Source organism: Sphaerodactylus townsendi, linkage group LG09, assembly GCF_021028975.2.
Source record: "Sphaerodactylus townsendi isolate TG3544 linkage group LG09, MPM_Stown_v2.3, whole genome shotgun sequence".
NCBI classification, from domain to species: domain Eukaryota; kingdom Metazoa; phylum Chordata; class Lepidosauria; order Squamata; family Sphaerodactylidae; genus Sphaerodactylus; species Sphaerodactylus townsendi.
The window spans coordinates 67,965,219-67,981,142 of record NC_059433.1 but is presented as its reverse complement, the minus strand read 5'-3'; the positions used below and the strand labels follow the sequence as shown (position 1 = coordinate 67,981,142).

Here is a 15,924-nt window from a genome sequence, read left to right as displayed (position 1 = left end):
GTTACATCTATTTCATGTAACTGGTCTGCTTTGGGAATTTGAAGCAGCTGAATGAATTATTAATTTGGAATTTTGGTAAGAAGTAATATAGATCTAAAAAACAACAAGATCCATAAAAATCAGACAAAGATGCTAGATGCCCATCTATGAAGATATATATCTTCATAGATGGGCATCTAGCATCTTTGTCTGATTTGTCTGATATATATATCTTTACGAGTTGAACAGCCATTAATGAGGTCATTTAATATATTTCTATATATCTATGTATGTATATATATATGTATATATACATATCTATGTATTTATACATCCCCAATAGAAAGAGACGTTTTAAAAGCCTTTTCAAAGGAGGCCAAATTGAATCCTATCCTAGTGATGTTCCCATATGTACGTGTTGTCCTACACAATTGCAATGTGAGGTTTTTTTGTACAACTGCATTTTAGGTATGACAGGATTATACAATACTCAAGGTCTTTACGAAGACAAATCCCAATTTTTTTTAAAAAAAGAGCAAGATCTGATTGCTTCAAATCCTTAGCAGATCAGATAATTATTGCCTATAATTTTGACACATTTGCGGCAGCATTTCAGAAGATGACGTCTCCAACAGTTCGTATGGAAAAGAACAACACTTCTACATTTGATTTAACTGCCACACATTCTAAAGGTGGTTGGTGGCACTACATTCCACTCTCAGAGGATCACCTATGATCCAGATTTTCTCAGTGGGAGAAGCGTCTTCAACCAAAATTACTAAGAACAACGTCTGATATATCTCCTGATGGTACATCAGGAGGTCAACCCAGAATGCCCCTTGGCGTCAACAGGTGGCTCGGACTCAGATATCCTTATCCAAAGTTCCATCTGCTTCACCAGGATCCCTCTGTGGGGTGTCCTAAACTTCCAGACAGATCCTTTCTGAACATGGCATGGATACAAAATACAGCTTCTGCCACTGATAGTATAAATGGGACAAAGGTTTAACATTGGACTTCTATAACAACATGAACAAGAAACAGAAACAAGTTATACAGGCTACGGCCCAAAGCTCTGCTGTGCTCTGGTGTTCACACAAGCATTGGGAGAACCACGGCATCTTTATTCTCTCTGTTATGGGGGAATTTGCCATTTGTGACACCCAGCTATATGCACGGAAAGAGCATAGCTGTTTGGTATGGTGGTGGAAAGAGCTGACTTATGGTGACTCCACAGAGTTTTGAAGGCAAGAGAGGTGGTTTGCCATTGCCTTCCTCTGCAGGAGCTGAGAGAGTTCTAACAAAAATGTGACCGGCCCAAGGTCACCTAGCAAGCCTCATGAGGATGAGTGGGGGGATCGAACTCAGTTCTCCAGATGAGAGCACACCCACTCTTAACCACTACACCACACTGGGCTCTTGTACTTGGTATGTAAAGGTAAAATAATGTGTCCCCGTGGCTTTGAGTCATTAAAAAAATCTTTGATCTTTCTAATGCTTATTTCCCTCTTAAATGTGGCAGAACTTCACCAATAAGGACCTCCAAATAAGAGGATGTGGTAAAGTCAATACTGCAGGTGACCTCTGGAAGGATAAGGCTGCCAACTCCAGGTTTAGCACCTGGAACTCTGGAGACCGTGCCGGGGAGGGTATAGTTGGCTGTGAGTATAAAACTTAGTGGGGTTCTGTAGCTCAGATTTGACCTTGAAGCTGGTAATCCAGGGTTATTGGGAGGATACATTTTGTAAGCGAGAACTACCTTGCACTGCTTGGAAGAGGGGTGGGATAAAAATACACAAGACAGGCGATTCTTTTCTCAAGGATTTCCTACAGTTTGCTGAGCTGCAATCTGGACACGCGTGCAAAGAATTAAGGAGGTGGGGCTGCCATATCTAAAGAGCTCCAAGATGTGTCGCATGAGCCTTCGCCATGTCAAACATCCAACAAAAGTCCCATGACTGCACTGCAGTCAGTTCTGTTTATGTTATGGGACATCAAGCTTGCGAGAAGAGCCTTTGAACTGTCATTGGCCCTTTCTGCACGAATCTCAAAAGCGGGAAAGGGAGCAGAGGGCAAATTAATCGAGGGAAAGGAGAGGAGTCAACCTAGAAGGCACGTCTAGCAGCTGGGTTAATATAAGGTTAAAGCCCGGTTAATTTCAACTGAACTCGTAATGGAACAGCATGGAATGGGAGCTTACACACATAAAAGACTCAAAAGAAGGTACTTCTAGGCCAAACCAAGCAACCCACAGACAGTTCTCTTTGCAGTCCTCTTCATGTAGGCAACTGAAGGTTCGGGGGCCAAATTCAGCTTCTGGTGTATTCCAATGTGGCCCCAAATTATGGTCCTCAAATCCAAGGACATCCCCTCTTAAGTAAGCACCTTAGCTACTATCTCTTATGTTAGCTGTGTTACAGGGGAAGAGGTTTATATCCCTGCCTTACAAAAAAAAAGAATCTGTATACAAATGCAGGTCATGTCAACAGAAAGAATTCATAAAGAGAAAGCCATTTTGGCTGCAAAAGTAGAGTTTTATACACAGAGACTAATGGATTGCTATTGATAGGATACCCCCTCCTCCCAAAAGTGCTGAAATTCCCAAGTTCCCATTCATAATAATTCCTTTCATATATTCTGATGCCCCCAAAGAGAGGAATTTAACCTGAGTTGGCTTCTTTCTGCTTGCGATGACCACAGAGAACCTGAAAAGAAATGTTTCCCCCCCAGGTACAAATTAAGTGATGGAAAGAGGACATACCCACAGATGAACGAGCACAGACACAGAAATTGACCATGGGCATGTTTACATCTTCCAAAAAAAGCACCAAAGTTTGGCCCTTTGAATACGGTATTAGCCATAGCACTTTATTCTCGCCAAAATACTTCGACGGAGTGCGCCTCGCTTCTGACTTGTTCCATCATTCCCAGTCGCACAGCCGTCTTGTCACTCGACTCGATTCCCCCGATCCGTGTTTGACTCGTGTTGTTCCCTTGAGGCTCGTGGTCTTACTTGAAATAGTTGAGTCCTGCCACCAGGAAAAATTTCTCCAAGAACAATTCCGAGTCCAGCACCGCAATATGGGCGGCCCTCCCGATTAGCGTGTTGGCCGTGTTTGGCAGAGCGTGAAAGACGTCGTGACGGATTAAAGTGCAGTCCTTTGCCCCGACCACCGGCTGGAGGAGGTTGTTGATCATCTCGGCGTAAACGGGACCTTGGTGGGTTGACAGATATGGCTGTTTAGTGCAGTGCCTTCTTATTTATTTAAAACAGTTTCCAGCCACATCAAGGTGGCTTGCAACACAGACACAATATCTATATATATAAAAATCTATCAGTGCGTTTTTCTGCTGACAGGTAATCTCCCAAACTACTGGACTGATTGCTTTGAAATTTTCACACAACGTCGCATTCGCGTGCTGCCAGGTTTCCATACTGTTTCCACACCTCCTGTTGTGTACATGTCACAACTGTGCCCGTTATTCTGTACATGCCACACCTGTGACAGTTGGAACCACAGTTCTGTTCTGCTACAGCGCCATCTGCTGGCCGTCAAAGCAACACCCTCTGATACAAGGGATACAACCATGCCTTCCTTGAAAACCACTGCCTTATGGAGTGTAAGGGATGGGACGGGCTATCTTCACATGGCCCACCCACCCTAGCGGAGGAAGGGAAAGGTGAGGGAGGGTCCGGGGGTTTGCTGGACCAAATGCTCTGAAATTTGAACACAATGTAGCTCATGCCTCCCAGCGTGTTTTACGCTAGATAATTCGCCTGCAAGGGAAGGGAGTGAAAGGGACAGGACCAGCCACCTGCACATGGCCCACCCACCCTAGCAGAGGAAGAGGAACATTAGGGAGGGACCGGCTGGGTTGCCATGCAAGGGAATGGGAGAGAGGGAGGGGAGCGAGGGGCCCCTTGCCCCTCCCCTCCCTTGCAATCATTGTGCAATGCCACATGTTCGAACTGTTCGCCTTTCCTTTTCTTTCTTTTCCACTTCACCAGACTCAGCCACAGCAACGTGTGGCCGGGCCTGCTAGTATAATAATAATAAATATTTTTTAAAAAAATCACAATTCAGAACTGCTACTATACTTTGTCTCAGACTGTTAGTACAGTCAGTTGAGGTGCAGCGGTTGAGAAAGCTGTATGCCTCCTCATTAGAATACAGTCCTGAAAGAATATGAGAATTATCATTCATTTTTACACACCGCCTTAGTCAAAACCATTCTTTTGTGCATTATTGAACATGGTACTTTGATACAAGAGCTTTTATAGTTTGTTGAACGACTGTTGTCAAACTCTCGAATGAATGGGGAGAGCAGGGGTAGGAGGCCTAGGACCCAGGCATTCTACAACAGGGGAGGTCCGGCATATTGAGTTCTGTGGTGGAGGAATATCCAATCTACTATAATCTTTTTGTGAGACAGAGTATAATATAACCAAATGTGGTTCTAAATAAAATAGCCTTCAACTTCTCCTAAAGATTGACAGTGAGGGGGATAGGTTGCACCTCCCAGAGTTGGTCGTTTCACAATTGTGGGGCTGCTATTGAAAAGGCCCTGTCTTGTGTAACCACCACACAAACTTCTTTGATGGATAGCACAGTCAGGAGAACTTCTTCCTGTGATCTTCATTCCAGGGAGGGAATACTTGGGAGAAGACAGTCTTTGAATAGAGTAAGTGTGCCCCCAACAGCATTCACCAAATACGGACCGAAAAATGGGTGTTACTGTAGTTCTCCCATTGGAGATATTTGTAATGAGAGTAAAGATTTAGTAATAGCAATTGCATTTTATGTATGTTTATACACTGAAAAAATATTTGTAATATACACAAGCCACTGTGCAGCACACGTGTGTCACATGATTTTTCGGTCCGTATTTGGAGAAGACAGTCTTTCACAAGTTTAATTCACAGAAGCAAATGATCATGCTTTGTGAGCACCCACAACAATCCTGTAAGGTAGACCAGTGCTGATGAAGAAACTTGATGGTGTCCCTGGTTTTATTGAGGCGGCTGTTTTACTGCTATTTATTAATAAACACACTTAGGAGTCGGCAACGCCAACATCCCGGCTTCTCATTTGGTTGGAGACAGTGCGGAAGGAAGCTTACCGGTATGTTTGTCTTTCAATGCAGCGCGACACATTTCTATTCTTGCGGAATGAAACGGCACGTAGCGGTCTTGTGGTGAGGCGACCAGAACTACATTTTTGAAATACTGAAGACCTGAGGTAAAGAAATGTAGTACATGTCTTAGAATTAGTGGAAAATTTAAACCGTAAGAAGGAGACGAGGTTCCTCAACTCGGGAAAAGCAGGAAACTCAGGGATTTTTCTTTTTTTAGCAGACAAAGCGCAGGAGGGGGAAGAGAAGAGTTTGGGTTTGTACCCCACTCTTCTCACCTCCAAGGAGTCTCAAAGCATCTGTGAGCAGCAAGGGCGTAGTGGCTAAGAGCAGTGGCTAAGAGCAGATGCACTCTGATCTGGAGGAACCGGGTTTGATTCCCCGCTCTGCCTCTTGAGCTGTGGAGGCTTATCTGGGGAATTCAGATTAGCCTGTGCACTCCCACACACGCCAGCTGGGTGACCTTGGGCTAGTCACAGCTTCTCGGAGCTCTCTCAGCCCCACCCACCTCACAGGGTGTTTGTTGTGAGGGGGGAAGGGCAAGGAGATTGTCAGCCCCTTTGAGACTCCTACAGGAGCGAAAGGGGGGATACAAATCTAACTCTTCTTCTTCTTCTTCTTCTTCTTCTTCTTCTTCTTCTTCTTCTTCTTCTTCTTCTTCTTCTTCTTCTTCTTCTTCTTCTTCTTCTTCTTCTTCTTCTTCTTCTTCGGCAGGTGGGGCTGAGAGAGTTCGGAGGGAACTGTGATTGGCCCGAGGTCACCCAGAAGCAGTGGTGGAATTCAGCAGGTTCGCACCACTTTGGCAGAACTGGTTGTTCAAATGGTGCTTGTACAGAGGCGTTCCTCCCATTGGGCAAAGTGGGCAGTTGCCCTGGGCGCAGCCCTGTGGGGGGGCACAGGTTGGTTTGTGGGATTTTTTGTATTTTCAGTGTTTTTCCATTTGGGGCCTGCAGAGGGCGCAGTTTTTAGGCTAGCAGCACCAGAATTTCAGGGATGTTTTGGGAGACTCTCCTGATGCTATCTCCCAGGTTTGGTGACGTTTGGTTCAGGGAGTCCAAAGTTATGGACTCCCAAAAGGGGTGCCCCATCCCCCATTGTTTCCAATGGGAGCTAATAGGAGATGAAGCTACACCTTTGAGGGTGGATAACTTTGGACCCCCTGAACCAAACTTCACCAAACCTGTAAGGTATCATCTGGAGAATCTTTTACTGATACCACCCAGGTTTAGTGAGGTTTGGTTCAGGGAGTCCAAAGTTATGGACTCCCAAAGGGGGTGCCCCATCCCCCATTGTTTCCAATGGGAGCTAACAGAAGATGGGGGCTACACCTTTGAGGGTCCATAACTTTGGACCTCCTGAACCAAACTTCACCAAACCTGGGTGGTATCATTAGGGAAGTCTTCTAAAGATACCCTGAAAGTTTGGTGCTGCTAGCTTAACAATTGCACCCCTGCCAGCAGGCACCTCCCAAATTTCCCCAGATTTTCCTTTTAAATCCCCCCGCCTTTGACATGGATTTAAAGGGAGAATCTGAGGTCCCCAGTTTAAACATTGCAAGTGATGCTGTTTCAGGGTGGGGGAGAATCAACCCCAAAGTAGCATCACTTCCAATGTTGTTTAAACTGGGAACCCCAGATTCTTCCTTTAAGGTGGATTTAAAAGGATAATCTGGGCTCCCTAGTTTAAACACCACTGAAAATGATGCTGTTTGGGGGTGGATTCCAGTATCACTTGTTTAAACTAGGGAGCCCAGATTCTCCTTTGAAACATTGAAAGTGATGCTGTTTCCCCCAATTGGGGGTACTGGATACAACATCACAAAATGTTTTCATAGCAGTAATAAAACATTTTGAAAGCATTTTGAAAATGTTTTCAAAAAATTATTTCTGCTGTGTGGCATGGCTTATTGCTGTGCTCAGTTTAGTGAGTTGGGGCATGTTCTATAATGTGATGGTGACTTTGGAAAAACCTGGTGTAAAAAATCATTGCTTGGTCACAGTGGGGGAGGGTGGCTGCCCATGGGGGGCGCCAATCTCCAGTTTGCCTAGATACGCCACTGGGCGTAGCTACAAGGGGGGTACGCATTGCATTGGGCACGTGCCTGGGGTGGGCATCAAACTCAGGTTTTGCCCAGGGCTCCAGTTTGCCTAGTTACGCCACTGTGCTTGTAAACCACCAGTTGTTAAATGATTTGAATCCCACCACCGGAACCGGTTGTTAAACTATTTGAATCCCACCACTGCCCAGAAGGCTTCATGTTGAGCAGCAGGAGAATAAATCCAGTTCACCAGATAAGAGTCCACATTTTTATTTACTTTCTGGTGTTTCTTAGAACTTCTCATTCTGTTTTCCAGGTTGGGTGGAAAAAAAGGTTATATGGAAGTAAAAAGAAGAGAAGTGTTTGGATTTATACCCCACCTTTCTGTCCTGTAACGAGACTCAAGGTGGTTTACGAGCTCCTTTCCCTTCCTTTTCCCACAACAGACACCTTGTGAGGCAGGAGGGGCTGAGAGAGTTCTGAGAAGACTGTGACTAGCCCAAGGTCACCCAGCAGGAACGGAGGAGTGCGAAAACAAATATCTGCGTCACCAGATAAGCCTCCGCCACACAGGTGGAGGAATGGGGAATCCAACCCGGTTCTCCAGATTAGAATCCACCTGCTCTTAACCACTACACCAGAAGAAGAAGACTTTATTTACGGTCAATGGCCAAACCCTAACCACTACACCACGCTGGCTCTCAAGAGCAATGTGGGAACTTTTGCATCTACTGTGGTTGTTTCCCGTACTTGTTTGGATAAACCTTCACTTACTCACCAGTTTTTTGGCTGAGCTGATAGAGGAAACACTTCCGCAAATCTGCGTTGTCTCTGAAGGTCAGCTGCAAAAGCGACCCAGACTTCTTCAGCTTCTGCATGAGCCACAGACCTGGAACAACAATTGCAATATGTCTGCAAACATTCGTTTGACGAATGAGAGCTTTTTTTAAAAAAAATCATACTTCTTTCCAAAGCCGTTGATTAGAACAATCCTAAATACGTCTCCTTGGGTCCCTATTTCACATCTATTTAATGGGGCGAACTCCCAAGAAAGTGTTCTTTGGATTACACTGTATTTTAAGGCCTGTAATCTATAGGCCGAGGCTAGCTCAGTTCCATCCGATCTTGGAAGCTAAGCAGAATAAGCTCGGTCTGTACATGGATGAGAGACCTCAAAGGTAAGGTGACCAGATGGTCACCTTCGCAAACCGGGACAGGCGGCCGGCCGGCTGCGCGCATGCGCGCGTGTGTGCATGCATGCGCGTGTGTGCATGCAACTGTGACTAGCCGCGAAGGGACCCAGCTGGCCTTCTGGGAGTGCTTCCGCTTTCCTGCCCATGTCACAGGGCGGCAGGGAAACATGGCAGCTTCTCCAGAAGGCATGTTAACGCTTAACCTGGCTGCAGCGGCTGAGGCCTTAAGCCGTATTGCCTTAAGGGCCCCCAGAAGGTGATGGTTTGCGGCAGCCTTCCAAAACCCGGGACATTTGAAAAAACCCGCGGGATGCGGGACAAGTTGTTTCAAGGTGGGACTGTCCCACCAAAAGCTACGCAGAAGCAGGGAATGGCAAACCACCTCACTTGGTTTCTTGCTTCAAAAACCCTACAGGTAAAGGCAACCACCCCTGTACTGTCGAAGGCTTTCACAGCCAGACTCAACTGGTTGTGGTAGGTTTTCTGGACTGCGCGGCCGTGGTCTGGTAGATCTTGTTCCTGACATTTCGCCTGCATCTGTGACTGGCATCTTCAGAGGTATATCACAGAGGGAAGTCTGTTACACACTGTGTCCTGCAATTTTTTCAGGACACAATGTGTAATGACAGGCACAGTGTGTAACAGGACACAGTGAACACAGTGTGTAACAGACTTCGCTCTGTGATACACCTCTGAAGATGCCAGCCACAGATGCAGGTGAAATGTTAGGAACAAGATCCACCAGACCATGGCCACACAGCCCGGAAAACCCACCACAACCTGCAACAACCATCCCTGTTCATCTCTTCAAAGCTCAGTTTTGTGTTTTGAGGGAAGAGGAACTCACTTTTTTGCCAACATCCCTTTTCCTAGGGATTCATTCATTTTTTTAAAAATAGGATTAGGAAAATGTAGAAGAAGAGACCCATGGAAGTTCCCCTGAGTGCTTTTAAGTGGGATAAGATAAATTGTTCCAACTGCTGAAGTCCACCATGTGAGATTCCAGATGTGAGATTCCAGATTCCAGGGGGCATACATTGAAAATGCTGGGGGAAAGAATTAGGACTAATAAAAGGAAACACTTCTTCACGCAACGTGTGATTGGTGTTTGGAATATGCTGCCACAGGAGGTGGTGATGGCCACTAACCTGGATAGCTTTAAAAGCGGCTTGGATAGATTTATGGAGGAGAAGTCGATCTATGGCTACCAATCTTGATCCTCCTTGATCTCAGATTGCACATGCCTTAGCTGACCAGGTGCTCAGGAGCAGCAGCAGCAGAAGGCCATTGCTTTCACATCCTGCAGGTGAGCTCCCAAAGGCACCTGGTGGGCCACTGCGAGTAGCAGAGAGCTGGACTAGATGGACTCTGGTCTGATCCAGCTGGCTTGTTCTTATGTTCTTATGTTCTTATTTCACAAAAGTTGACTTACCAGTAGCACATTAACATTAAAAGTTTGTGCACGTGTGTTGGCCATGCAAGAGTGGCGCAAAGTGCCATCAAGTCACAGCTAACCTATGGAAACCCCTCATGTTGTTTTCAAGGCAAGAGATGGATAGAAGTGGTTTGTCATTGCCTACTTCTGCCTAGTAGCTCTCGGCTGCTTTGGTGGTCTCCCTTCCAAATACTAACCAGGGCCGACCCTGCATAGCTTCTGAGATCTGACGAGATCAGGCCAGGCTGGGCTATCTAGATCTGGTCATAGCACTCTGCCAAAATACCGACCAGCTTCTCAGTTACTTCCATTATCAACACAGCAAATCTCGCTTAACGATGCCTCCAGCCAAAATCAAAGAAATGTCAATTAGAATTGCCTCACTACTCAAACCATCTTCTGAGTCCTTCTTGAAATAGTTTCTACTGTTCCCCAACTATTCTTACCTGTACTCACTAAAGTACTGTTGTTGTAAAGGGTTCCTAAATGAGGGCCAGACAATGACAGGAAAGTATGCAGCTTATTGAGGTAATAGCGAAATCTGGGACGAGTTAATACTGAACGGATGATGACGTTGCCAAGAGAGTGTCCGATGAAGCTGTGGAGGTAGATGAAGAATTACAGTGAGTGTGTGTGCTTTCATCATTATGTCTGACTTCATCATTATCACCACCACCACCACCACCACCACCACCACCACCACCACCACCACCACCACCACCACCACCACCACCACCACCACCACCATCATCATCATCATCATCATGATCATCATCATCATCATCATCATCATCATCATCATCATCATCATCATCATCTGGATCTAATTGGCTGCCCTTCCCCTTTCAGGCTTGGGGTGACTTACAGAACAATTTAAAATCAACATAAGAACTCTACCAATATTAAACCATTCTAACAACTCTCTCATTTCAGTAGATTCAAGAGGCAGCTACAACATTCCTTTGGGTGTAACATACATCAACATCTCAATAAGTGGGGTACAAGAACAGAGAATGAAAAAGAAAAAAGGAAGGGATAAAGGAAGGAAAGATGGAGAAGGAAGAGGGGAAGGAAGAGGGGAGGGGGGAGGCCATATGGTACTATGGTGCCTGAACTGTATGCCTGTGGGATCCGCTCTATCTTACAGGCCCTGTGGAATTGCATGAGATCCTACAAGGCCCTGGTCTCAACAAGCAGAGCGTTTCACCAGGTTAACCACATTTCTTAAAATGGCAAAATTTGAAGTCTTTTAATTCTAGTTTCCTCTCAGATTTTTAGCCCCGGCACCATTTATCCAGTCATGTTCATTACCTTATTCGGGAGATTGACAGGTTGTACAACTGAATGTGCTGAATAATCTCATCTAGCAATCGGTCGGTCATAGTATCGAAGTCAGCGAACGTATCCGTCTGTTAAAGAGATGACAACGTCAATTGGTTGGTCGCTCAATTTTTGGTATTATTACTGCTAACATTTCCCACTATAATAATAATTAATGTTTTTGTTAAATCAATTTTGTAAAATTGTTACTTAATATAAATGTTAAAAATGTTAAAAATGTTAAAAATGTTAAAAATGTTGAAAAAGGCTAGAAATACTTAAATGGTGTTAGATATTACTAGAATCTAATGTACAAATTATACTATGTTGTTTATTTATCTGTAGAAAGACCTGTGCATGGCAAATGAATGAATAATTTTTCCTGAAAGAATTGCTTCTCCTGAGGAAGACTACAGTGGAAACGTACTTAAAAGCACGCAAGTCATTTGGGAAGTACTTTCTATATGGAATATAATCATCCTAAAGATATTGAAAAAATGAACTATTTTCATTCAGTATATATTGAAGATATGGATTATATATCTCAAAAATAAAGTTCTGTTGTTGAAAAAATATTTTACTTGTTTTTCAAAAAATTGGATGTACAATCATTGGATTCAGTAACTGGACAATTATAATAATATATATAAATACAATTATTGAATATATTGATCCTCCGTCTTCAGTGTGTGACGCGCTGTCTTGTTCCATAAATAAATAAGGGACATGTTGAGACAACAATCGCAGAGTCTCCATTATACCACTTCTATCGTAGTTTCTCCTCCCGCTGCCTACTTGAGAAGAGAAGCGGGGTTCCTCCTCCCTCCCACGGAAGGCTGCCACAGCTGAAAGTCGGCCTCAACGCTGCCGCTAAACAAGCGCTCTCTCAGCTGCCGCATCCCAGGCTGTTTCCTGAACGGCTTTGATCTACCTCACAGAGCGCAGGGTCGCGGGGACGCTTGCGCGCGATCTGGGATGCCGCACGCCGAGAGCAGCGCAGGCATAGGGATGGCGAGTGAGGCCCATGGTCATAGTTGGATCTAGGTGTTCCAGGTTAGCCTGATCTTGCCAGATCTCAGAAGCTAAACAAAGTTGGTCCAAGATAGTACTTGGAGGGCAGACCACCAAGGAATACCAAGGTTATTATGAAAAGGAAGGCAATGGCAAACCACCTCTGTCAGCCTCATGCCTTGAAAACCCTATGAGTGGTTGCCGTAAGCCTGATGTGACTTGATTGCATTTTAGGGAAAAAATTAAAAATCTCACTTGGCAAACACTGAAGAACCATAAGAAACACCTCAGTGTAGCTTCGGTGGACACCAGAACTGAGGGAAACTGAAATGATATTAGATATCAAGTCTCACATGGCAGAATTCGGTCAGAGAAGCAGTTGAAGGGAATGGGTCTAAATTAGATTTAGCAGGTGTTCACAGTCCAAGACTCATTGTAGGAAACAGAAAAAGAGTTTGGATTTATACCCTGCTTCTCTGCCCTGTTCGGAATCTCAAAGCGACTTACAAACTCCTTCCCTTCCTCTCCCCACAACAGACACCTTGTGAGGTAGTTCTGAGAGAGTTCTGAGAGAACTGCGACTAGCCCAAGGTCACCCAGCAGGCTTCTTGTGGAGGAGCAAGGAAACAAACTCAGTTCACCAGATTAGAGCCCACTGTTCATGTGCAGAATCAAACCCCGTTCTCCATTTTAGAGTCCACTGCTCCTAACCACTAAACCATGCTGTCAGCGACACTTCTTGATAGATCCCTTTACCATGTTGTCTCCTTCGGACCTTAGAGGCCCTACACACTTTTGTCTCCTCCCAGTTGGCCTATTTCTGATCTCTCCATTCCATAAACTTTGATCAACACTTCCTAAATCTAGAGTTGTGAGACTGGTTGTAGAACCAGAAGTTCAAGAGCCAGAGGTTGGTTGGTTGGTTGGTTGGTTGGTTGGTTGGTTGGTTGGTTGGTTGGTTGGTTGGTTGGTTGGTTGGTTGGTTGGTTGGTTGGTTGGTTGGTTGGTTGGGTGGTTGGTTGGTTGGTTGTTTGGTTGGTTGGTTGGTTGGTTGGTTGGTTGGTTGGTTGGTTGGTTGGTTGGTTGGTTGGTTGGTTGGTTGGTTGGTTGGTTGGTTGGTTGGTTGGTTGGTTGGTTGGTTGGTTGGTTGGTTGGTTGGTTGGTTGGTTGGTTGGTTGGTTGGTTGGTTGGTTGGTTGGTTTTTAGAGAATTGTGCAATTCATTTCCATATATTGGACTGCTGCAATTAGCATACATTACTGGTGAATGTTGACTGTAAGGAAGCTACCACCAAATTACATCATTATAAGAAAATGTTGTGTTGCACTGGATCACGAACTACTACTTAATAAGCGGCAGTGAAGCATTCACACAACTTGTTAGTTTTGGCCAAGCTTTTGGCCAGTTGGGATAGCCATCAGACCCTCATGTCATCCAGGCCCCCTGTGGCTGAGGTTGGGGGGAGGGAACTGTCGCCATATTGATTGTTTTAAATTACAGCTTGAACTACTGTTTTATATTTTATTTTATATTTTATGTTTTAGGAGCAGCAGTGGCATAGGAGGTTAAGAGCTCATGTATCTAATCTGGAGGAACCGGGTTTGATTCCCAGCTCTGCCGCCTGAGCTGCGGAGGCTTATCTGGAGAATTCAGATTAGCCTGTACACTCCCACACATGCCAGCTGGGTGACCTTGGGCTAGTCACAGCTTCTTGGAGCTCTCTCAGCCCCACCTACCTCACAAGGTGTTTGTTGTGAGGGGGAAGGGCAAGGAGATTGTCAGCCCCTTTGAGTCTCCTGCAGGAGAGAAAGGGGGGATATAAATCCAAACTCTTCTTCTTCTCAAACTCTTAATTATGATGTACACCGCCCTGAGCCTACTGGGGAGGGCGGTCTAAAAATTAAATAGATAGATAGATGATAGATAGATAGATAGATAGATAGATGATAGATAGATAGATAGATAGATAGATAGATAGATAGATAGATAGATAGATAGATAGATAGATAGATAGATAGATAGATAGATAGATAGATGATAGATAGATAGATAGATAGATAGATAGATAGATAGATAGATAGATAGATAGATAGATAGATAGATAGATAGATAGATAGATAGATAGATAGATAGATAGATAGATAGATAGATAGATAGATAGATAGATAGATAATGATGCAATTTGTGACGAACAGGAAGGGGAGGATGAAAGAGGCATCAGGGAGACAAATACTTCTCATTGGGAACTGTGCTTTTCCACACTCCAACAGACTGTGAATCAAACTGAACGCAAATGAGATGCCAGGGAAATAATCATCAAATGCTGGGACAGAAATCTGAGGAAAACATATCCAGCAATTAATGTTTTTGTGACGAAATCCATCTTGTTAATTGCAGCTCTTTCCAAAGGAAAACACAGAGCATATCCAATTTGCAATATTGCCTTCCACTAAACTTGCTCGTAAACTAAATATAGGCTCCTCTCTGTTTGTTTTGTCTGCACAGATAATTAATGGCTTTCTCCAAAGCTGGCTATCTGAAATCTCACATGTTATTTAGCAATGGAAAAAAAGCCACTTAATCAAAAAGTACATAGTGGAGCCATTGTTTGCTATATGGCATTCCTTTTATTTTTATCCTGCTTTTTGGACCGGATTGGCTTTCAGAGTGGCCACCAGCAATCAGAATCTATTACAAGAGAAAGAATCGTGGATAGAACCTGGAATTCTCTATGTACTTAGCAGATGCACTATTGCTAAGCCTATCCATCTGTGATGATAGCCAATGGCTACACAGAATAAACATTTATTTACTTACTACTGCTGAGCTATGGCTCCTTCCACATTTAATTTATTGGACTCAGAGAAACTGTGGGAAGTTTCATGGTTATCTACATAACTCTTGGCTGCTTTCTTCTCAGTGGGCTTTCTTTCATTAGAAGGTATTGAGACCAGAGTGAGGTATCAGGCCAGAGTCCCTATCCTGGGAAGTCAGCAGTGGCATAGGAGGTTAAGAGTTTATGTATCTAATCTGGAGGAACTGGGTTTGATTCCCAGCTCTGCCACCTGAGCTGTGGAGGCTTATCTGGGGAATTCAGATTAGCCTGTGCACTCCCACACACGCCAGCTGGGTGACCTTGGGCTAGTCACAGCTTCTCGGAGCTCTCTCAGCCCCACCCACCTCACAGGGTGTTTGTTGTGAGGGGGCAAGGAGATTGTAAGCCCCTTTGAGTCTCCTACAGGAGAGAAAGGGGGGATATATATCCAAACTCTTCTTCTTCTTCTTCTTATACAGTAGTGAATAAAAGAACCTTAAGGATTTTTGATAGCCTTTTTAGAAAAGGATTTTTTGGAAGATTAGAAGATAATGTGCCACTGTGAAGGTTTCACGAAGTCATTCAACAACCAGGGAATGACAACCCATGTGCATGTTGTTTTCTCGGAAGCTTTCACAGCCGGAATTGCTAGGTTGTTGTGGGTTTTCCAGATTGCATGGTCATGTTCCAGTAGCATTTTCTCTTGACACTTTGCCTTCATCTGTGGCTGGCATCTTCAGAGGATTATTGGTAGAGATGATCCTCTGAAGATGCCAGCAACAGACGCAGGTTAAACATCAGGAAAAAATGCTACTGGAACATGGCCATACAACCCGGAAAACCCACAACACCCATGTGCATATTGTCCATGTTAATTTGTTGCTATTAGCCCTTTGTAGAGGGGTCATTTGGTTTAGGAATCTTTGTGTAAATTATCACACACTAAATACCTGTGTACATATTGTTTATGATGTTAAGTTTAACACAGTATAACAGCTTA

General features: G+C 44.4%; 1 protein-coding gene across 1 annotated transcript in view; it reads right to left on the bottom strand.

The window, feature by feature from the left end:
* Nucleotides 1-207: 207 nt before the first annotated feature.
* The window catches only part of LOC125439478 (protein FAM135B-like), a 33,226-nt gene continuing 17,509 nt past the window's right edge, over nucleotides 208-15,924 (bottom strand). The window contains exons 8-12 of the mRNA XM_048508579.1: nucleotides 11,090-11,187; nucleotides 10,225-10,376; nucleotides 7,929-8,039; nucleotides 5,101-5,214; nucleotides 208-3,194 (exon numbers count right to left, since the gene is read on the bottom strand). Coding sequence (XP_048364536.1) covers nucleotides 2,989-3,194; nucleotides 5,101-5,214; nucleotides 7,929-8,039; nucleotides 10,225-10,376; nucleotides 11,090-11,187 — 681 coding nt within the window. The 3' untranslated portion in view covers nucleotides 208-2,988. The remainder of the gene's footprint in view (nucleotides 3,195-5,100; nucleotides 5,215-7,928; nucleotides 8,040-10,224; nucleotides 10,377-11,089; nucleotides 11,188-15,924) is intronic.